Source organism: Giraffa tippelskirchi, chromosome 3 (genome assembly GCF_054371585.1).
Source record: "Giraffa tippelskirchi isolate mGirTip1 chromosome 3, T2T-mGirTip1v1.2.pri, whole genome shotgun sequence".
Lineage (NCBI taxonomy): Eukaryota > Metazoa > Chordata > Mammalia > Artiodactyla > Giraffidae > Giraffa > Giraffa tippelskirchi.
The window spans coordinates 177,024,332-177,045,532 of record NC_137277.1 but is presented as its reverse complement, the minus strand read 5'-3'; the positions used below and the strand labels follow the sequence as shown (position 1 = coordinate 177,045,532).

At 55.8% G+C, this 21,201-nt stretch overlaps 2 protein-coding genes across 2 annotated transcripts; both read right to left on the bottom strand.

The window, feature by feature from the left end:
• Nucleotides 1–10,736: 10,736 nt before the first annotated feature.
• Nucleotides 10,737–14,620, bottom strand: LOC145543609 (intestinal-type alkaline phosphatase). Its single transcript, XM_081585684.1, has 11 exons — nucleotides 14,383–14,620; nucleotides 14,187–14,303; nucleotides 13,962–14,077; nucleotides 13,621–13,795; nucleotides 13,369–13,541; nucleotides 12,978–13,112; nucleotides 12,816–12,888; nucleotides 12,582–12,716; nucleotides 12,307–12,498; nucleotides 11,968–12,084; nucleotides 10,737–11,854 (listed from the first exon to the last, which is right to left on the bottom strand). Exons 1-11 carry the CDS (start codon nucleotides 14,447–14,449, stop codon nucleotides 11,562–11,564), a joined length of 1,593 nt encoding a protein of 530 aa, XP_081441810.1. The 5' UTR covers nucleotides 14,450–14,620; the 3' UTR covers nucleotides 10,737–11,561.
• A 2,560-nt stretch (nucleotides 14,621–17,180) lies between these two features.
• On the bottom strand, nucleotides 17,181–20,091 carry LOC145543610 (intestinal-type alkaline phosphatase-like). Its single transcript, XM_081585685.1, has 11 exons — nucleotides 20,025–20,091; nucleotides 19,830–19,946; nucleotides 19,600–19,715; nucleotides 19,234–19,408; nucleotides 18,982–19,154; nucleotides 18,596–18,730; nucleotides 18,434–18,506; nucleotides 18,200–18,334; nucleotides 17,926–18,117; nucleotides 17,587–17,703; nucleotides 17,181–17,473 (listed from the first exon to the last, which is right to left on the bottom strand). The coding sequence occupies exons 1-11, from the start codon at nucleotides 20,089–20,091 to the stop codon at nucleotides 17,181–17,183; spliced, it is 1,593 nt and encodes a 530-aa protein (XP_081441811.1).
• Nucleotides 20,092–21,201: the final 1,110 nt, after the last annotated feature.

Sequence of the window (21,201 nt, the reverse complement as noted above, 5' to 3'; positions counted from 1 at the left end):
CCACTCCCAGGGCCCTGCCCGGTGTGTGTGGCCTAACCTGTCTCCCACTGCAGAGGTGAACCTCTTGCCAGTCCAGCTCCTGTCTTTATGCTCAGAGAATGTCCATCCGCCTCTCAGCCTCGAGAGATGCTCAGAAAGTCTGTTTTCTGAGCCTTGGACACCCCAGCCTTGGGGAGGGGAAGACAGAAGGCACACCCACCACACAGACTGAGCCACAAAGGAGGGTGCAGGGGGGTCCACATAAAAGAGGCAGGAATGAAGAGGAGACCCCATGGAAGGGGGAGTGGCCGAGTTCCCGAGGGGCAGGGCTCTTCACACACAGAGGCTGCAGGCATCAGTCCAGGGCACAGAGCCCTGCTGGGAGCTGCCTGTTGGGTGGTGGTGGTGGTGGTAGTGAGGGGGCCCTCATATTCAGGGCTCCTCAGAGGTACTGTGTTTATGGATCTTCCTTGGTTTCCTCTGGAAGCCTCTTTCCCCCTGGGCTGGCCACGTACATACCATGTCCTTTGGGAAGTGAGGGAAGAAAGACTGTTTAGCTCTCGGTCTCGACCTGCCCCCCACCTCCTGGTGCCATGCTTCACCCCCTCCCTCTGGCCTGGGATCCTGGTTCGAAACTAGATCCTCGGGCACCCCCTCTTGCCCCGCCCCGGCTCCCTGAGTGGCCCAGCTCCACCCAAGACAGATCCTTCCTGTCTCCCAGCCAGCACAGGGGAGGCCTTTGGGGCTAGGGGGGCCAGTGGGGTGAGACTCCAACAGGAAGTGCTGTAAAGCCCAGGTACTCCTGGGGCCAAGTTCCTCCTCTTCCATCTGTACCCAGCTGAGAGGGCCAGTGGGGTTGGGCTTATAGGGGAAGGTGGGCCCCTGGGATAAGACTTGGGGTTCCTGGCCTCCAGGCTGGTCCTGAGCTGGAAGCTGGGAAGCCTGAGGGTCCCAGCTGCTGGCCAGGGCCCTCATGCCCAGTTGTGTCCCGGGGGGACCACCCACCCTCCTGGCAGGGTTGCGGACAACAGGCCATGAGGCCACTGGAGACCCCCTCAACCTGATGGATTCCTGCTGGGCTCACAGCGATGATGTCACTGCTACCTGGGGCTGCAGGCTCTTTGCACCTTTCCAGGAGGACGGAGGGAGACCAACGGTCACAGGGATCACAAGCCAAGGGTATCCCAAGGACAACATCCCGGCCCTTGTGCTAAGTTGCTTCAGTCATGTCCGACTCTGCGACCCCATGGATTGTAGCCCGCCAGGCTCCTCCGCCCATGGGATTCTCCAGGCAAGAATACTGGAGTGGGTTGCCATGCCTTCCTTCAGGGGATCTTCCTGACCCAGAGATCGAACCCATGGCACTTACATTTCCTGCATTGGGAAGCCCACCCCCACCCCCACCCTAGCCCTCAGGGACCATGAAACTTAGATAGCCAAGGACCTCAAAGCTACAGGGTGACCCTGCAGGGCACAGTTGTGACGTGGGTGTCACCCACTGGTTCCCAGACTGCTTTTCCAGACAGATCCTAAGAGCATCCTCGTTGCAACCCAGTGAAGTGGACGGAGGACGGAGGACAGAGGCAGCCCCTTTTACAGAGGGGGAAACTGAGGGGAGTCAGGTGCTCTGCCCAGGGTCACACTGCTCGTGTTGGCTGATGGACGCGTCTTGGTTGCTGGGTCCTCTTGAGCTCCGGATGTCCATCCTACCCTCAGCATCTCCCCTCGATGAGTTCTGTTAGGAAACCAAGCACATAGCATAGAGGCAGCCACTTCACTGTCCACCAGGCCCTGTACCTGCAGTCCAGCTGAGGAGCCACTGGCCGTGATGCTGACCCAGCTCAGCACAGCTGCCTACTTGGCCTGTTTCCCTTGTGTTGGCTGAGGGGCTCAAGCACTGTGGTGAAGGTTCTTCCAGTTGTGCAGTGATTCTAGAAGTCGCCACGGGGCAGCTTGTCGCAAGGCTGGCTCCATCCCTCCCTGAGGAGGAGGACGGCTTGGCCCACAGCAGGGATCCTCTGAGCAGAGCTCATTGGGATGACAGAAAGCAATCTGCGACTAAGCATGTAACAGCAGGGAAATAAAGGAGCCGGGGGATGGTTTATAACTGCGCTGAAGCTTCCAGGCATCCACCTGTGTGCCCTAGTGTGTCAGGCCTCACGGTTCTGCCCTCTGCAGCTGTGAGGCCCAGCCTTGAGCCCCGGGGGTCACTCCTGCCTGACCTTGGCCAGTGCCTCACCCTCTCCAGGCCCAGGGGCATCACTGGTGGACGCAGGGCTGTGGGTGAGGGGCGGGCCCACCTGTGCTGTCCAGACATGGGCTCCTCCACCATCCCAAGACTGTACAGCTGCGGCCCCAGCAGTGAGAGCCCCAAGCTGAGTCCTCAGGGCCATTGAGGTGTCCCCGAGCAGCCCTGCCCCCCAGGCCTTTCCAACAAATTCAGTGGAGCCCACATTCAAGTTTCTGCCACCTGTGTGATTGCTTGTATGCAGACCCAGATGTCCACCCAGGGACTCCAAGCTCCTCAGCCCATGAGGAGCCCTAGAAGCAATATTTTTAAATGGCTAGAGCCCATGTTCCAGACAGGCTAGGAATCCCAGTGTCCTCCATGAGCAAATACCTCTGCAGGGTTCTCTGGGGGGTTGAGTTCCTCCTCACGTCCCCACCTCCGTACCCCCATGTTGGGCAGCACCCTGAATCCTTCCCTCCCCAGGGAGCAGGTGGAGTCAGAGACCTCACGGAAGGGCTGGTTGCTGGAGGCCCCCTTTCGCTGCCTCCTTCTCTCACCTTCAGGGCACCTTGCGTGCGTGCGTGCGTGCTAAGTCAGTTCAGCTGTGTCCGACTCTTTGCGACCCTATGGACCATAGCCCACCAGGCTCCTCTGTCCTTGGGATTTTCCAAGCATGAATACTGGAGTGGGTTGCCATGCCCTCCTCCAGGGGCTCTTTCCCACCTAGGGATCAAACTTGCATCTCTTATGTCTCCTGCATTGGCAGATGGGTTCTTTACCACTAGTGCCACCTGGGAAGCCCTCAGGGCACCTCACCCCTCCCCTAAATTGGCTTGAGGACCCCACTTTCCCTCGGTACAATAAAGAGAGCAATTTCCCAGTCCCCCTGCCAGCTCCAGGCCTGTCCAGGGGCTGAGTGCTGGGCTCCCGAGGCCACTCCTGGGCCACTCTGCCACAGGACAGGACAGAACAGGGCAGAGCACAGAGCTCCAGAGTCCAGCTTCCTCCTCTGTCTCCCCTGTCCACCTGTGTAGGAGCTTGGACTTGAATCTAGAGGGGTCATCACTGAGCAGGACCCTGGCAGTTGTATCCTCCAGCCCCTAAGCCCACGTCTGAGGAGAGACTGTAGAAGGGAGTGAATTGCGCCGTCTCCCACTCCTTGGACTTCCCTGATGGTTCAGACGGTAAAGCAACTGCCTATCATGCAGGAGACCTCAGTTCAATCCCTGGGTCAGGAAGATCTCCTGGAGAAGGAAATGGCAACCCACTCCAGTATTCTTGCCTGAAAAATCCCATGAATGGAGGAACCTGGTAGGCTATAGTCCATGGGGTCACAAAGAGTCAATGGCGTTTCCCCTGCTGGCTCGACTTGACTTGCGAGGGGTCACAAGACACCTCAGCCTCCACCCCAGCCTGCGGGGGTCCCAGAGAGCCTCCTGGATAACAGAGACATTTTCTGCTTTGGAGCCAGGCAGCCTCCAGGGTACCTGTCACTGCACAGCAGGTGACTACGTGAGGCGGTTCTTGGGAACATTTTACAGAAAAATGCAGGCCTCCAAGCACGTTATTTATAATTCCTTCTTGGGTTTATTGAAGGTTTCAGAGCAGTATGACTCTCAGCCCATCCTCCCCCTAGAAGTCCTTGCTCTGCAGGCTCCATTTTCCTGAAGGAGACCCTGAATTTGGACAGCATGTGGCTGAGCAGGACTCTGGCAGCGTGGACTTCACCCTGAGGCTGGGCAGGGCAGAGGTCCTCACCTTGAAAACCACTGGGGGCAGGGATACCACGTCCCGAGGCCCCCTCTCCTTTGGGGAAAGCTAGTTGCACTCTGTTCTGTCCTGCAGAGCTGTCATGGGATCAGGCCTCCACCCCTGGTGGGTCTCAGCCCTGTGTGGTCAAGGGGACCCCAGGCTCCTAACCCTGCAGACCTAACACCAGTGTGTGTGTTTGTGGGACGTGGCTTGTGGCTCATTTGGGGCCTCTTTGTTGGCCCTGGTGGGGTCCTCAGCCCTCACTCGGTTACAGCCCACCTTTGAGGCACTGACCCTCAGGTTCCACTGAGGGTCCCCCCACACTAGTATGGGGGTGTCCTTCAATCCTTCTCTGCCCTGTGGCCCACTGTCCTCAACAAGGGCCCGGCCCAGCCAGGCCAGTGGATGCCTCCCTCCTCCCCAAGCTCCCTGCCTTCCTGCACAGGGTGGGGGGCGCCCACTGCAGGGGCTGCGGGGACACACCGCCCATCCCTCAGGTCCAGCCCTCTGAGCAGCCCTGCAGCTGGGCTGCAGGCCAGCATGAGCTCACCAGGTCAGAGGAAAAGGACATGGCGCCTGGCCCCCCGACCTCAGCTGGGCCCGGACCTGTGAGCCTCTGGCTGCCGCTCAGGCCAATTCACTGGGCGACAGGCAGCTCAGATCCCCAAGCCACGGTCCCGTGGTGCTGCAAAGCCGTGTCTCTCCTTGTCTACTTTGTGTAAATAATAATAAAAAACCCTCCTAGCTTCCCATGGGACCAGACCATGGCGGTCACCACTGACAGAGGTCTGAAGGTGACGAGTTTCCTGTCACTCCAGGAGCCCCAGCTGGGGTGGGGGCTGAGGGGGTGCTCTGCTGCTGATGACCAGGAACCAGGACATCTGGTGAGCTTTTCTAATTATCTCACCAATAAATAACCTGTCTTCATGCAGGAAAAAAAAAATGAGTGACATGTCTTTAATTCTTACAAATAGGAGTTCCATTGTGTGTTTATGACTAGTAAAAGCACTTCTTACTGGGGACATAAAAGGGGGAAAGGGCCAGAACCGGCAAAGAGCTGGATGCTCCCTACTGAGGTGGACGGTGGCCTCAACATCTGGATGGGGGGGGGGCTGTTTCGTCCCTGAGGGGTGGCTCCAGAGAGACACAACTGGCTCCCGGGCACCGTGCCAGGCACATTGGCACAGGTTGGGCATCCCTGGTGGTGAGGGCATGTTGAGGGGACTCTGGGCTGTGGCCTGGCGTGTTTTCAGGGGCAACCCTGAAGCTCTGTTCACCTGGAGAAAGCAGGCCCTGGGTCGCTTTAGATCAGAGGATGCGACTAAGAATATGACTCAGCTTCCTGCAGGTCTCTGGACCCCCGACCCCACCCCTACCGGAGACAGGGATGGGGGAGGCATCCTGGAAGGGACAACGGCTGGTCATGCAGACGCTGAGCAGGTGGGGAGACCTGGGTCTGAAAGCAGGGGGGTCACAGCCTCAGATGGCTGCATCAGCCACAAGGTCAGGATGAAGGTCATCTCATCTGAGGTCTCCCAAGATTTCCAGGCAGCACTTGTGCCTACCCATCAGGAAGCATCTGTGTGGTTGCCAGAGCCCGGCTGGGCTTGGTTCAGGGACCAGGAGTGGGGGTGGAGTGGGGGGAAGGAGGGACTCCAGGAGCCAGGGATGGGCTGTGCTACAGGTCTGGCTGGGACTGAACCTGGGGCGCCCCCTAGAGCCCAGTTTTAACTCTGCAGGGAGTGATGCACCTGTAGTCATGGGGAGTTGTTTGTCCTAAGAGTCCTGTCTGGGGGACTTCTCTTGTGGTCCAGTGGTTAAGAATCACTTTGCAGTGCAAGGGATGTAGGTTGGATCCGTGGTTGGGGAACTAAGATCCCATTTGCTGCTGAGGGACAACTAAGCCCACATCCTGCAACTACTGAGCCCATTCTGTAAGAGCCAACCCAACACAGCCAAATAAATTTTTTTTTTTAAAGAGAGAGTTCTGTCTGGGGCCCAAGGACGGCTGGTCTCCCACTCAGATCTTGGCTGGTTGGTTGAAGGGACATCAGGCCTTCCAGAGTGCCTAATGTGTGTCCGGCTCTCCCAGGCTTTATCTCACTCCAGCCTTGCCACAAACCTGGGCATCAGCCCTGGTTTCCCTGATGGTTTGGCTGGTAAAGAATCTGCCTGCAATGCAGGAGACCTGGGTTCGATCCCTGGGTTTGGAAGAACCTCTGGAGAAGGGAAAGGCTACCAACGCCAGTATTCTAGCCTGGAGAATTCCATGGACTCTATAGTCCATGGGGTTGCAGAGAGGCAGACATGACTGAGCGACTTTCACTTTCACTCCATCCTGGAACCTTCATCCTGATGGAGTAAAATTTATGTTTGGGGCAGGATAAGGCAATGTGAGCATAATGCACTCCCTGCTCGCAGTGGGCCTTCCCTAGCGTGCAGCCTGCACCTGCATTATACATGAAGCCGAACTTCTTGAAGCTGTGAATGCCTGCTCTATCATGAAGATCAGTGTTGTTTTTTATTTTTTCTGACACAGGCAGCGTAACTCCTTAGTACGTTACATTTCTTCCTCAATCCCATAAGGCATCCTGGGACCTGTTGCTCACCAGGTATGTGCTTGTCTGGACTCTGTATTTTTAGGTGAACTTTGTGTAAAATATGGCTGTCTCCTCTTAATGTATAATTTTTTATTTTAAAAATGTGTGGGAGCAGTCCTTTGAGTTTTCTGAAAAACTTCCTACTGGGTTATAATCTTCACTTGGCTCAAATAAAATTTTCTATTTGGGGACTTCCCTGGCAGGCCAGTGGTTAGGACTCTGCATTTCCACTACATGGGGCACAGGTTTGATTCCTGGTTGGGGAACTAAGATCCCACATGCTGTGCAGTCAAAAAAAAAAGTTCTCTATCTCTTCTCTATATGCAATGGTTTTGACCAGGCATCCACCCTCCAGCATGGCTGTCAGGTGTCCTGGGGAAGAGAATGTGGGCACTGCAGGCAGGGGGCTGATGCAGTGTTCCTTCCTCATTTGCTCACTTCTGTTGGATTGAGACTGAGTAAGTTGAGAGTGTCTAGCTAAGTAGACCTATAGATTATATGATCTATCGTAGTTTTAAACAAATGATTCCTCCCAAGCAATCAAGTGGGCTTACAAAGATTTCTTGTAAAGAGACTGCAAATAATACCTGTAATCCATACCAGGTTAAGTGGTTGCTACTTCCTCCCTTCTGAGACATGCTCATCACCCATGATACAGAGCTGACGGGAAGTCAGCCCCAAACATAAAACATTAAACAAAACCAAACTGTTTGAAGCACCCCCACCTCCATCATCGTTGGTTTGCTCTGGGGGCACCTTGAGATATTTTCAATAACAGCATGAACCTCCCTGGTTTGCAAGGCATTTAAAACCTTAGCTTTCAGGACATGAAGACAACCCCCCACAGTTTTTTTCCCCGTGATGTTTAAAGTGATGTGCTGTTCTACCTAGCACTTTTTGATATTTCCCTAAGCAATGATAAATATTTGGAAGGCTCTTTTAAAGTTTCTTGCCTAATAGTACAAGACGGAAAACACCTACCACCAGGCAAACATTTATTCTTTCTGCTGCAGTAAAAATGGCAGAAACAATGAACAGAAAATGATATGTTGAAAAACCAAAAGGCATTTCTTTGTCAGCAAATACCTTTGGAAGATGGAGAGAAAACATTGCTGTAGATTGAAGAAAAAGTGTTAGAGCAAATTACTCAGTGTGGGAGGTTTGCTATACAGTCAGTTGGCTGAGAGTACAGATGTTTCTACACATCTCAGCTTAAGGTATTTGCTGGATTCTGTTCCAGTAATGAAATACACGAACCACTTTGTGTGTGTGTGTGAGCCACTAAAGGAAAGATGTGGCAGGGAAGATATATTTCCAACAGTTCATACTTTGTTTAATAAAAAACAATGTCATGTGGGGAAAACAGTGCAAGAGCACCCATTGATGGAACAGCTAGTGGGAAGGATTTTTTTCCGACAAAGCTTTCAGTTATTTATTCCTGAGCTGCATAGAATGCTAGTGAGGAAAGAGCAAACATCAGGAGCCAGGCATTCCGTCTCTCCCATGAGCTGTTCAGACAGCAGTGATGGTCTCACTATTGTGATTTGGTTGGTTGATGTGTAGGTGACCTTAATACAGTATAAATGTGTGCATTTTCTGTGTGAGGCTTCTTGTAGACCCAGCTTGGTTCTCCTCCAATGTCTTCTCTTGGAGCTGTACCGGATTTTATTGCCAGTTTTCATTTGAATCCACTGAGGAATGGGATGACGCTGCTTTTGTGTCTTGACCAGGAATCGTTTGAGACTGAAAGTCTTTTGAGAAGATGTGGTGAGGTGCAAATTCAACCGCACATAGGATGGAGGAGAAAAGAGTTGGGAAGGATTTAAAGACAAAAAACAAAAACGATTCTGGGTGATAAAAGCTGCAGAGGCAGCAGAACCTGCAAAATCCATCTCTGATCAAACCATTGCAGGAAAGAACTAGAGGCCTCAAGAGCACATAAAATGCAATAGGAGCCATCGATGGTGTTCACTTTCTAAAACCAAGATTGTCCAAGTAAGGAAGAAGCTTCACGATAGATTCTTGGTAATGGGGTTGAGTGTGACCTTGAGAATGTTCCAGATTAACCCCACAGAAAGAGCCATCTTTATGGCAAAGTATTGAAGGGGGCTCGCCTGAGTCCTTCTGCCCTCTTTCTTCCTGACTCCCTTTCCTTCTTAAAGGTCAGTGTGCTGATATTTCTCTAGATGACAAGCATGTTGACGAAAATAATCTATAAACAATCCATACTGTGAACAGGAATTGTAAAGAGTTTTATTTGAGCCAAACTGAGGACTATAACCTGGAAGACAGCCTGCTGTCTGGAAGAAACTGTTCTGGAGAGGCATGGATTTCAGCATGGTTTTACATCTTGTCAGAATAAAGAAATAAAACAAGTCATGGATACATTCCTTCAAGGTTAAAAAAAAAAATCAGATCAGCACATAAAGAGAGTCAGTATGGCCTTGGCAGCTGGGAAGGGAGTCCCAGGGTTGGACCAGGATTGGTGTCCCAGAAAGGGAGGAATTTTTAAATTTTTTTTAACTTGGACATTCTTTATGCCTACTCAATGTGCCCTTTTCTTAAGAATTAAATTAGATGTACAAAGTATGTTTGATAGGCCAAAAATCAAGTTAACTCATGTAAGCCAGAATGAGTTTCCCATACCTGGTATGTAAACATTTCTTTTATCAGCAACTATCAGTCTTAAGCACTAAAAAATAAGCTTGAAAAAAATAAGCATTCTTTCTCTGCATCTGCCCCTTCATGGTAAAGATTTTAGAAATGATGCTTGAAAATGTATCCATGGACATGATTTTGTGCCAACACCTGGACCTACACACTTTTTAAAAGCTTGGAAACAGAAACTATTTTTGTAAGTTAGGTTTCATTTATGTACCATAAAATTCACTTTTTTCAAGTGTACTATTCTGTAGTTTTTTTTAGAATATTCAAAGTTATGTGACCATCACCACGAATTTCAGAATAATCTGTTTTTAAAACTTGTGGTTTGAAAATGAAGAGTTCCCTTGGGAGTTGAACCCATTTATGAAACATAAACAAGCAGCTCTTTCCCTTTGGTCTGTTGGACCAGCTAACTGACAACAGCCAAGGTTAAGCCACACAAGCTGCATTGTAACAAAATGCCTTTGCACAGTTTGTGGGTGGAGTGTAAAAACTAGTCCAGTGATTTAGTAAGGCTCTCCTTCCATTCAGCTCCATAGTTTGTGACAGTCACTAAAAACTAGAGTTGAAGCAAACTGTCCTGAGAGCCTGGCCTTCAGATTGATGTTTTACAGTGTGAAATCAAAATTTTAGTAAATAAGAAAGCATATTCAGTCATATTAACATTTCTAGTGAGAGCAAAATGCTTTCCCTGCAACTTTGTAGAAGTACAAAGAAATTTGTAGTTTTGTAAAATGTATTGGAAAATATGGCTGTCTTCACTCCTATAAAATTTTTTGGAATGTGTCTGTGGGGTTGGTTACATGACTCAGACAGTAAAGAATCTGTCTGCAATGCAAGAGACCTGGGTTCAAACCCTGGGTAGGGAAGATCCCCTGGAGCAGGAAATGGCAACCCACTCCAGTTTTCTTGACTGGAGAATCCCACGGGCAGAGGAGACTGGCAGGCTACAGTTCATGGGGTCGCAAAAGAGGTGGACACAACTGAGTGACTAACACTTTCACTTTCACATACTCAGTTATTTTTATATCAGAGTGGGTGCTCCTAAATGTTTTCAGACAGAGGTCAGAAATGTTAGGAGTCTGTACTTGCTCTATGGTTTCCCAGCTCCCACCTACAACCCCGCAACAGAAAAAAGAAACAGAAAACAGTCTTCTCTCCTCAGTAGTCAGCAGGATATTTTCTAGAGTCTTCTGGTCCTGTTATGTCCCTGCTCACAGCCTTCCATGCCTCTCCCACACTCTGGCTGAAATTCAGCTCCTCCCCCACCCTCCCATTCCCTCAGCTTTGACGCTCTTTACCCGTCAGGATCCCCCAAATAGGTCCCCCTGCTGACCACACCTGGCCATGAACCGCTGTCCTTCTGTGCTGCTTTTGGTCTTTGCTCAATGTCAGCCCTTCATCAGCCCCTCCCTGACCTCCTGATGTGACCCTGACGCCCCTCCCCAGACACACACTCTGTGCCCCCACCTGCTAAGGGCTTTTCTTCCCACACGTATCACTCCTGTATCACGCTTGGAACAGTTTATTTGACAGTTTCTTCCTCCCTCCCAGGAGGGCAGGGGCCTGTGTCCCCACCCCCAGCTCCCCCGCTGCTCCTGGGATCTCCCAGCCTGGAAGGGGCACCGGGGCCACCTCACAGTAGCTGAGGGACCTGGGACAAGTCTCCTCTCCTCTGTGTCGCTGTCTCCTGTCTGTAATGGTACCACTGGGTTCCTAGGAGGGGCCGCTGAAGATTCTGTGTCCAGGGTCCCCCAGCACTCTTGGCCCCAGACGTCTCCTTGGGCCCCAGAGGCTCGAGGGTGGGTTCCAGGACAGGGAGCCACGCCTCCTAGGAAACCACGCCTTCCAGAAGCCACACCTGAAGCCACGCCTCCAAGAAGCTACGCCTCCCGGAAACCCCAGAGTCCCAGGGTCTCCCGAAAGGCAAGATGTGGGCTCCAGCCGGGCCAGGGACCCCTGGGACCTTGCTAGCCTGGTCCTCAGGTTGGGCTGTGGGCAGTGAGGGGAGTCTGGATGGTCCGAGCCCCCTTACAGGGGTCTGGGGTGGCAGAACACAAAATCTCAAGCCACCGAGGCTGGGGTCGGGCAGTAGGTCCACGGGGAAATCAGGGCCTCAGCCTCCGGGATGGTCTGGGCCATGAAGGGCTGTGAGCTGAGGCTCCTTCGTTGCTGGAAGGTGAAGCTCTGGTGGTGGGGCTGGGTCAGGGCTCCGGGAGTGGCCGCTAGGATAGGACTTCGGGGTGGGGACTCCGAGGTGGTAGCTCAGGTGGGGCCTGCGCTGGGAGACTTTGGGCAGGAGAGCGGGAAACCCCAAGACCTGGAGCTGGTGGGGGTCAGTACAAGGTGGGTACCAGCAGCAGCAGCATCGACCCGACCAGCAGCGCCAGCGAAGGCGGGCTGGCCGCCAGGTGTGCGGCATCCGGGAGGCCGGTGGGGGCCGGCAGATTGCAATCGGTGTAGGGCTCCAGGCAGCCCGCAAAGGCCATGACGTGCGCCACGAAGGTCTCCTCCTGCACGCCGTGCACCAGGTGCGCCTGCGGGCCACGCGCAAACACTGCCACGTCCTCGCCCCCGTGGGTCTCGCTAGCCAGGGGCACGGCCGCCTGCTGCCGGTACGAGGGGTCCTCTGGCCAGAAGGTGGGAAGTTAATGTTACAAGAGAGGCAGCCTTCCCCTCCCTCGAGTTCCAGGCCAGTGTGGGGGCGGGAGCACCTCCCAGCACCCCACCCACTACACTTACCGCTTGTGCTGTCATTCACATCGGGCCTCGAGCCCCCGCCAAGCGCGTAGCCAGGGCCATTGCCATAGAGGATAGAGGTGTAGGACTTGCTGTCTGAGGCCTTGCTGGGGGCCAGACCTGCAGGGAAGAGGGGACCCCGTGATCAACTGACCCCAGCCTGTGCAGTGCCTCCTGTGTGCCGAACCCAGGGAGGTCTTGTCTGTTCACTAATTCAATCCTCACCAGAGTGATGCAGGGCAGTTGCTGTTATTACCCCACTTGACAGATGAGGGAACTGTCTCAGAGCACTATGTGCCTCCTAACTTAGGGGCAAGGACCTGCCACTCTCCCTGGGTTTACCGAAAATGGAGGTCCCACGCAGTGTGTAGCCACCAAAAGAGAAGACATGGGAGTGGTCTGCAGTGACAAGGATCAGCGTGTCCAGTTCGCTAGTGAGCTCGTTAGCCTTGGCGATGGCATTGTCAAACATGACCGCCTCGGTCAGCGCCATATAAGCTTTGCTATCATGGTGACCGTGGTCAATGCGGCCTCCTGTAAGAAGGTCACATATAAGATACCAAACCTGCCCTGATGGCCCTCATCGCTCCTCTGTTCCCCAGGGGGCTGCCACTCACCCTCCACAAAGAGGTAGAAGCCCTGGGGATTCCTGCTCAGCACCTGCAGGGCCACCTCCGTCATCTCCTGCAGGGTCGGGTCCTTGGTGTGGTCTTGCTGAACATCATACTTCATGTCTGCTGGCTCAAAGAGGCCTGTGGGAAAGGGGAGCAGTGGTGACCCTCAAGCTGAGGATGGGGGTGGCCCATGGCACCCATCCTGGGGAGGACCATGGGGGTGGGTGGGGTCGTTACCCATGAGGTGTGTTACACTGGAGTCATTGGCCGCCTGCAGGAGCGCCGTGCGGTTCCACACATACTGGGCTCCCTGGGAGGGACAGAACCAGGCCTCAGCCCATAGCCCGATACCCCAGGCCCGGCCCTGCTATACCCCCTGCACCCATGAGCCCCCATCACCTGGTACTTGGCCTGCCACTCCTGCACCAGATTCCGCTTGTCCTTCCGGGCTCCAGTCTGACTGGCATCATCTGGGTATTCAGGGTCTGGGGTCCCCTCAGGAAACATGTACTTTCGGCCTCCACCCAGGATCACCTGGGGCCAGAGATTAGGGCAGGTGGGTTCAGGGCCTGGCTGGCCCTTTACTCCTCTCACACAGCCCCTCCCTCCCCCACCAGGTCTGTGGGATAACCTGTCCCCACCTTCTACATGGTGCCACTCCAGCACACATACACACACACAAACCCATGGAGACCCCACAAGACCCCAGGGCTGGAGGTTGCATGGAACTGTGTTGAGAGTGTGCCCCACCACCTGTGCCCAGCCCCGCCTTGCGCCCAACATGTCGCACGTCAATATCCATGTTGTAGACCAGTTGTGTGGCGATGTCTTGGCAGCCATCCGTCTGTGCATCGGCAGGCAGGTCGGCGTCTGAGTACCAGTTACGGTTCACAACGTGCGCGTAGGCCCCGGCTGGGGAGGCATGCTGCACCCTGGTGGTGGTCACCACTCCCACTGACTTCCCTGAGGGTGGCAGAGGTCACGGTGGGCCACTGAGGTCTCTGAGCCTGTCCCTGCCCAGGAAGCTGACCCCCAAGCCCACCTGCTTTCTTGGCCCGGTTCATCACAGACGTGACCTCATTGCCACGTGTCGTGTTGCACTGGTTGTAGCGGGCGGCTGCACTTACACCGATGGTTCTGTAGTTGCCCTTGACCCCACACAGGTAGGCGGTGGCCGTGCCTGCGCTGTCGGGCACCTGTCTGTCCACGTTGTATGTCTGGGGGCAGAGATGCCTTCAGCTCCTGACCCGTGCCCTGGGCCCATCCTCACAGCCCCCGGCCCCTGTCTCAGCCCGCAACCCTCCTGGGGCTTTCCCCCCTACCCTGCTCCCTAGGCCCACACCCATCCCTCTGTAGACCACCCTGAGGTCACGTGGCCCTTACCTTGGACAGAGCCAGGTATGGGAACTGGTCCATGGCCAGGAGTGTCTCAGGTCCCAGCTTGCCATTCATCTGCCCCTTTAGGATCCGAGTGGCTGTCACTGTAGGCACCCCCATCCCTGAAAGTACACACTGTCAGGTCCAAGTCCCCGGGGCCAGCCTGGTCAGCCGGCAGCTCTGGGTTCCAAGGTTGTGGGGAGATGGGGTGGACCGGCCTAACGCACTCACCGTCCCCCAAGAAGAGGATGACATTCTTGGCAGCTGTCTGGATGGGCTGCAGCTTCTTAGCCACATCGAGGGCCTGGGCTGCCTGGCGGTTCCAGAAGGTGGGGTCTTCCTCCTCGACTGCCCAAGGGGAGAGTGGAGGTCAGCTCATCCTGGGGCCGCCCCTGTGAGTAGGGGGTGCCGGGAGCTGCCTGATTACCTGGGATGGAGCCAAGGGAGAGCTGTAGCCACAGGCCCAGCAGCAGCAGCACGCAGGCCCCCTGCATGGCTGTGTGATGGTGGAGGGCAGTCAGGATGGGACCTGGGGAGGCTGGGTCTCAGGCAAGGCTGGGACACCAGGTACCAGCTACAGCACCAGCTGCCCGGGCTTAAATCTAGATAGACTTTGTCCCTGCTATAAAAGTCTCCATGTCCCTCCCAGTGTCCCAGGTGGCCACACCCTGCCCCTCACCTGCCCTATGACTTTGAGCCCTGTTGCCAGGGGGAGTTGGTGGGTGTGGCTGAGCCAGCAGCGGTCCTGAGGAGGCAGGTCCCTCCCTCACAGGATGGTCCCCAGTTGTCTCCTCAGGGTGGGGTGGGGATTAGGGTGCAGATGCCTTAGGCCTGAGGAACATTTTCAAAGTCCTGACTGAGGCTCCTCCCAGCCCTCTGCTCACCAAGTCCTGTGGGAGAACCATCTCTCCTTCCTTCATGTGTTCAGTGTTTTCTGAGACTCAGCCTTGGCCTGGTTTGGTTCCCAGTGCTGAGGGACACAGCCTGGGCCAAGGGTCTGGGTTAGTTCTCTGGTGCCCTGAGGCAGAGATCCATGGGGTGGCCTGTCTGCCCTGCCCCCTGCTCAGCTCCTCACCAAACTTGACCTGGGCAGGAGGTGTATGCAGTGGGCTAGTGGGGGCACCTGGGAGCCTGGGCCCAGCTTCTGCTGTGGAGAAGGATGGGGCTGGAGGTGACAGCAGAGCGAGGGCCTTGTCTGTGTCTTCAGTTACTGAAGTGCTGAGTCTGCACTGCTGTTTATGTTTGTGTGTTTGTGTGTGTGTGTAAGGTGCTTGAAACGGGTCAACAGGCGTGGGCCCAGTGCCGCGTAACTGAAGTTGACCTCTGCTTCATTGGACAGGTAAATGGAAGGCAGAGGTGAGTCTGTTCTCTCCACAGGCCACACACTCACAGGAACAGCTTCTGATAAGGAGCTAAAAGGTTTCGGTAACCCCAGGTTGAGTTCAAAAGCATTCCTCCAATCCAACAATCTGACTTCTGGGTGTGTATCCCCAAGAATTGAAATCAAGATCTGGAAGAGGTATTTGTACAGTCACATTTTAGTAGCATTACTCAGAGTAGCCAAGAGGCGCAAGCCACTCAATCATCCACAGCAGACAAATGGATAACCAAAGCATGATATAACTCTACAATGGAATATTGTGCTTAGTTGCTCAGTCATGTCTGACTCTTTTCCACCTTATGGTCTGTAGCCTGCCAGGCTCCTCTGTCCATGGGGATTATCCAGGCAAGAATACTGGTGTGGGTAGCCATTCCCTTCTCCAGGAGATCCAGCCAACCCAGGGATTGAACCCAGGTCTCCTACATTGCAGGAGGATTCTTTACCAGCTGAGCCACCAGGGAAGCCCTTTTTCTTGAGGGCTGCATCTAGTGGTGGAGAAGGAAATGGCAACCCACTCCAGTATTCTTGCCTGGAGAATCCCAGGGATGGAGGAGCCTGGTGGGCTGCCGTCTATGGGGTCGCACAGAGTCGGACACGACTGAAGCGACTTAGCATGCATCTAGTGGAACTCATGGGACCAGGGAGGTGACAAGCCACCAGATGACTGCCTGGGTGTCAGGCAGGGAGGTAGGAAGGGTGAGCACTGGGGCTGGGGAATGTCCTTCTGTTTTCAGGGAAGGTGAAAGCCTGGCTTCAGGGGAGGGGAAAGCCCCAACTAGGTCCTGCTGCTGGCCTCACCTGGCCCTGCTGACTCCCTCGGGGCCCCTGTACCGCTGTCCTTCTGCGTTGCTCCCACCCTCACCGCCTTTGGTCTTTGCTCAGTGTCAGCCCCTCCTCAGCCCCTCCCTGACTTCCTGATGTGAATCACCCCCCCCCACACACACACAGACACACACTCTGTGCCCCCACCTAAGGGCTTGTCTTCCCACACGTATCACTCCTGTATCACACTTAGAACAGTTTATTTGACGGCTGCTTCCTCCTTCCCAGGAGTGCGGGGCCTGTGTCCCCACACTCAGTTCTCCCGCTGCTCCTGGGGTTCCCCAGCATGGAAGGGGCACTGGGGCCACCCTCACAGCAGCTGAGGGACCTGGGACAAGTCTCCTCTCCTCAGTGTCGCTGTCTCCTCTCTGTAATGGTACCCTGGGTTCCTAAGAGGGGCTGCTGAGGACTCTGTCCAGGGTCCCCCGGCGCTCCTGACCCCAGATGCCTCCTTGGCCGGCGAGGGTGGGTTCCAGGAGGACCAGAAGCCACGCCTCCTCGGAAACCACGCGTCCTCAGTTGCCACGCCTCCTAAGAAGCTACGCCTCCCGGAAACCCCGGAGTCCCAGGGTCTCCCGAAAGGCAAGATGTGGGTTCCAGCCAGGCCTGGGACCCCTGGGACCTTGCTAGCCTGGTCCTCAGGTGGGGCTGTGGGCAGTGGGGGTGTCTGGATGGTCCGAGCCCCCTTACTGGGGTCCGGGGTGGCAGAACACAAAATCTCAAGCCACCGAGGCTGGGGTCAGGCAGTAGGTCTACGGGTGTCACAGGGAATTCAGGGCCTCAGCCTCCGGGATGGTCTGGGCCATGAAGGGCTGTGAGCTGAGGCTCCTTCATTGCTGGAAGATGAAGCCTTCATTGCTGGGAGGTGAAGCTCTGGTGGTGGGGCTGGGTCGGGGCTCCGGGAGTGGCCACTAGGATAGGACTTCGGGGTGGGGACTCCGAGGTGGTAGCTCAGGTGGGGCCTGCAATGGGAAATTTTGGGCAGGAGAGCGGGAAATCCCGAGACCTGGAGCTGGTGGGGGTCAGTACAAGGTGGGCACCAGCAGCAGCAACATCGCCCAGGCCAGCAGCGCCAGCGAAGGCGGGCTGGCCGCCAGGTGCGCGGCATCGGGGAGGCTGGCGGGGGCCGGCAGATTGCAATCGGTGTAGGGCTCCACGCAGCCCGCAAAGGCCATGACGTGCGCCACGAAGGTCTCCTCCTGCACGCCGTGCACCAGGTGCGCCTGCGGGCCACGCGCAAACACTGCCACGTCCTCGCCCCCGTGGGTCTCGCTAGCCAGGGGCACGGCCGCCTGCTGCCGGTACGAGGGGTCCTCTGGCCAGAAGGTGGGAAGTTAATGTTACAAGAGAGGCAGCCTTCCCCTCCCTCGAGTTCCAGGCCAGTGTGGGGGCGGGAGCACCTCCCAGCACCCCACCCACTACACTTACCGCTTGTGCTGTCATTCACATCGGGCCTCGAGCCCCCGCCAAGCGCGTAGCCAGGGCCATTGCCATAGAGGATAGAGGTGTAGGACTTGCTGTCTGAGGCCTTGCTGGGGGCCAGACCTGCAGGGAAGAGGGGACCCCGTGATCAACTGACCCCAGCCTGTGCAGTGCCTCCTGTGTGCCGAACCCAGGGAGGTCTTGTCTGTTCACTAATTCAATCCTCACCGGAGTGATGCAGGGCAGTTGCTGTTATTACCCCACTTGACAGATGAGGGAACTGTCTCAGAGCACTATGTGCCTCCTAACTTAGGGGCAAGGACCTGCCACTCTCCCTGGGTTTACCGAAAATGGAGGTCCCACGCAGTGTGTAGCCACCAAAAGAGAAGACATGGGAGTGGTCTGCAGTGACAAGGATCAGCGTGTCCAGTTCGCTAGTGAGCTCGTTAGCCTTGGCGATGGCATTGTCAAACATGACTGTATCAGTCAGCGCCATATAAGCTTTGCCTTCATGGTGACCATGGTCAATGCGGCCTCCTGTAATAAGGTCACATATAAGATACCAACCTGCCCTGATGGCCCTCATCGCTCCTCTGTTCCCCAAGGGGCTGCCACTCACCCTCCACAAAGAGGTAGAAGCCCCGGGGATTTCTGCTCAGCACTTGCAGGGCCGCCTCCGTCATCTCCTGCAGGGTCGGGTCCATGGTGTGGTCTTGCTGAACATTATACTTCATGTCTGCTGGCTCAAAGAGGCCTGTGGGAAAGGGGAGCAGTGGTGACCCTCAAACTGAGGATGGGGGTGGCCCATGGCATCCATCCTGGGGAGGACCATGGGGGTGGGTGGGGTTGTTACCCATGAGGTGTGTTACACTGGAGTCGGTGGACGCCTGCAGGAGTGCCGTGCGGTTCCACACATACTGGGCTCCCTGGGAGGGACAGAACCAGGCCTCAGCCCATAGCCCAACATCCCAGGCCCGGCCCTGCTATACCCCCTGCACCCATGAGCCCCCATCACCTGGTACTTGGCCTGCCACTCCTGCACCAGATTCCGCTTGTCCTTCCGGACTCCGGTCTGATTGGCATCGTGTGGGTATTCAGGGTCTGGGGTCCCCTCAGGAAACATGTACATTCGGCCTCCACCCAGGATCACCTGGAGCCAGAGATTAGGGCAGGTGGGTTCAGGGCCTGGCTGGCCCTTTACTCCTCTCACATAGCCCCTCCCTCCCCCACCAGGTCTGTGGGATGACCTGTCCCCACCTGTAACTCCTACAGGGTGCCCCTCCTCATCCCCACAAACCCATGGAGATCCTGCAAGACCCCAGGGCTCTGAGTCGCCTGGGACTGTGTTGAGAGTGTCCCACCTCCTGTGCCCAGCCCCGCCCCGTGCTCATTGTGTCGTACGTCAATATCCATGTTGTAGACCATCTGTGTGGCGATGTCCTGGCAGCCATATGTCTGTGCTTCAGCAGGCAGGTCGGCGTCTGAGTACCAGTTACGGTTCACCGTGTGTGCATAGGCCCCGGCTGGGGAGGCATGCTGCACCCTGGAGGTGGTCACCACTCCCACTGACTTCCCTGAGGGTGGCAGAGGTCAAGGTGGGCCACCGAGGTCTCTGAACCTGTCCCTGTCCAGGAAGCTGACGCCCAAGCCCACCTGCTTTCTTGGCCCGGTTCATCACAGACGTGACCTCATTGCCACGTGTCGTGTTGCACTGGTTGTAGCGGGCGGCTGCACTTACACCGATGGTTTTGTAGTTGCCCTTGACCCCACACAGGTAGGCAGTGGCCGTGCCTGCGCTGTCGGGCACCTGTCTGTCCACGTTGTATGTCTGGGGGCAGAGATGCCTTCACCTTAGCTGGGGTAGACACGCAGCTCCTGACCCAGGCTCTGGGCCCATCCTCACAGCCCCCGGCCCCTATCTCAGCCCCAGACCCTCCTGGGCCTTTCCCCCCTACCCTGCTCCCTAGGCCCATACCCACCCCTCTGGTGTAGACCACCCTGAGGTCACGTGGCCCTTACCTTGGACAGAGCCAGGTATGGGAACTGGTCCATGGCCAGGGGTGTCTCAGGTCCCAGCTTGCCATTCATCTGCCCCTTTAGGATCCGAGTGGCTGTCACTGTAGGCACCCCCATCCCTGAAGGTACACAGTGTCTCAGGTCAAAGTCCCTGGGGCCAGCCTGGGTCAGCTGGCAGCCCAGGGTTCCAGTGTTGTGGGGGAACAGGAGGTGGACCGGACTAGAGCACTCACCGTCCCCCAAGAAGAGGATGACATTCTTGGCGGCTGTCTGGATGGGCTGCAGCTTCTTAGCCACATCGAGGGCCTGGGCTGCCTGGCGATTCCAGAAGGCGGGGTCTTCCTCCTCGACTGTCCAAGGGGAGAGTGGAGGTCAGGTCAGCCTGGGGCCGCGCCTGTGAGTAGGAGGCCCAGGAGCTGCCTGGTTACCTGGGATGATGCCGAGGGAGAGCTGTAGCCGCAGGCCCAGCAGCAGCAGCACACAGGCCCCCTGCATGGCTGTGTGATGGCGGAGGGCGGTCAGGATGGGACATGGGGAGGCCCGCTCTTGGGCAAGCCTGGGGCACTAGGTACCATGTCCATACTAGCTGTCTGGGCTTAAATCCCTGCTATAAAAGCCTCCATGTCCCTCCCAGTTTCCCAGGTGGCCACACCTTGCCCCTACCTGCCCTATGACTTTGAGCCCTGTTGCCAGAGGGATGTGGTGGGTGTGGCTGAGCCAGCAGGGGTCCTGAGGAGGCAGGTCCCTCCCTCACAGGATGGCCCCCAGCTGTCTTGTCTCCTCAGGGTGGGGTGGGGATTAGGGTGCAGATGTCTTAGGCTTGAGGAACATTTTCAAAGTCCTGACTGAGGCTCCTCCCAGCCCTCTGCTCACCAAGTCCTGTGGGAGAACCATCTCTCCTTCCTTCATGTGTTCAGTGTTTTCTGAGACTCAGCCTTGGCCTGGTTTGGTTCTGAGTGCTGAGGGGTGTGGGCTGGAGGCACACAGCCTGGGCCAGGGGCCTGGGTTTGTTCCCTGGTGCCCTGAGGCAGAGATCCATGGGGTGGCCCATCTGTCCTGTCTCCTGCTCAGCTCCTCACCAGACTTGACCTGGGCAGGAGGTGTGGGCACTGGGCTAGTGGGGGCACCTGGGAGCCTGGGCCCAGCTTCTGCTGTGGAGGAGGAGGAAGCTGGAGGTGACAGCAGAGCGAGGGCCTTGTCTGTGTCTTCAGTTACTAAAGTGCTGAGTCTGCACTGCTGTTTATGTTTGTGTGTGTGTGTGTGTGTGTGTGTGTGTGTGTGTAAGGTGCCTGAAACAGGTCAACAGGCGTGGGCCCAGTGCCGCGTAACTGAAGTTGACCTCTGCTTCATTGGACAGGTAAATGGAAGGCAGAGGTGAGTCTGTTCTCTCCACAGGCCACACACTCACAGGAACAGCTTCTGATAAGGAGCTAAAAGGTTTCGGTAACCCCAGGTTGAGTTCAAAAGCATTCCTCCAATCCAACAATCTGACTTCTGGGTGTGTATCTCCAAGAATTGAAAGCAAAATATGAAAGGGGTATTTGCACATTCACATTTTAGCAGCGTTATTCACAACAGCCAAGAGGTGCAAGCAACTCAACCATC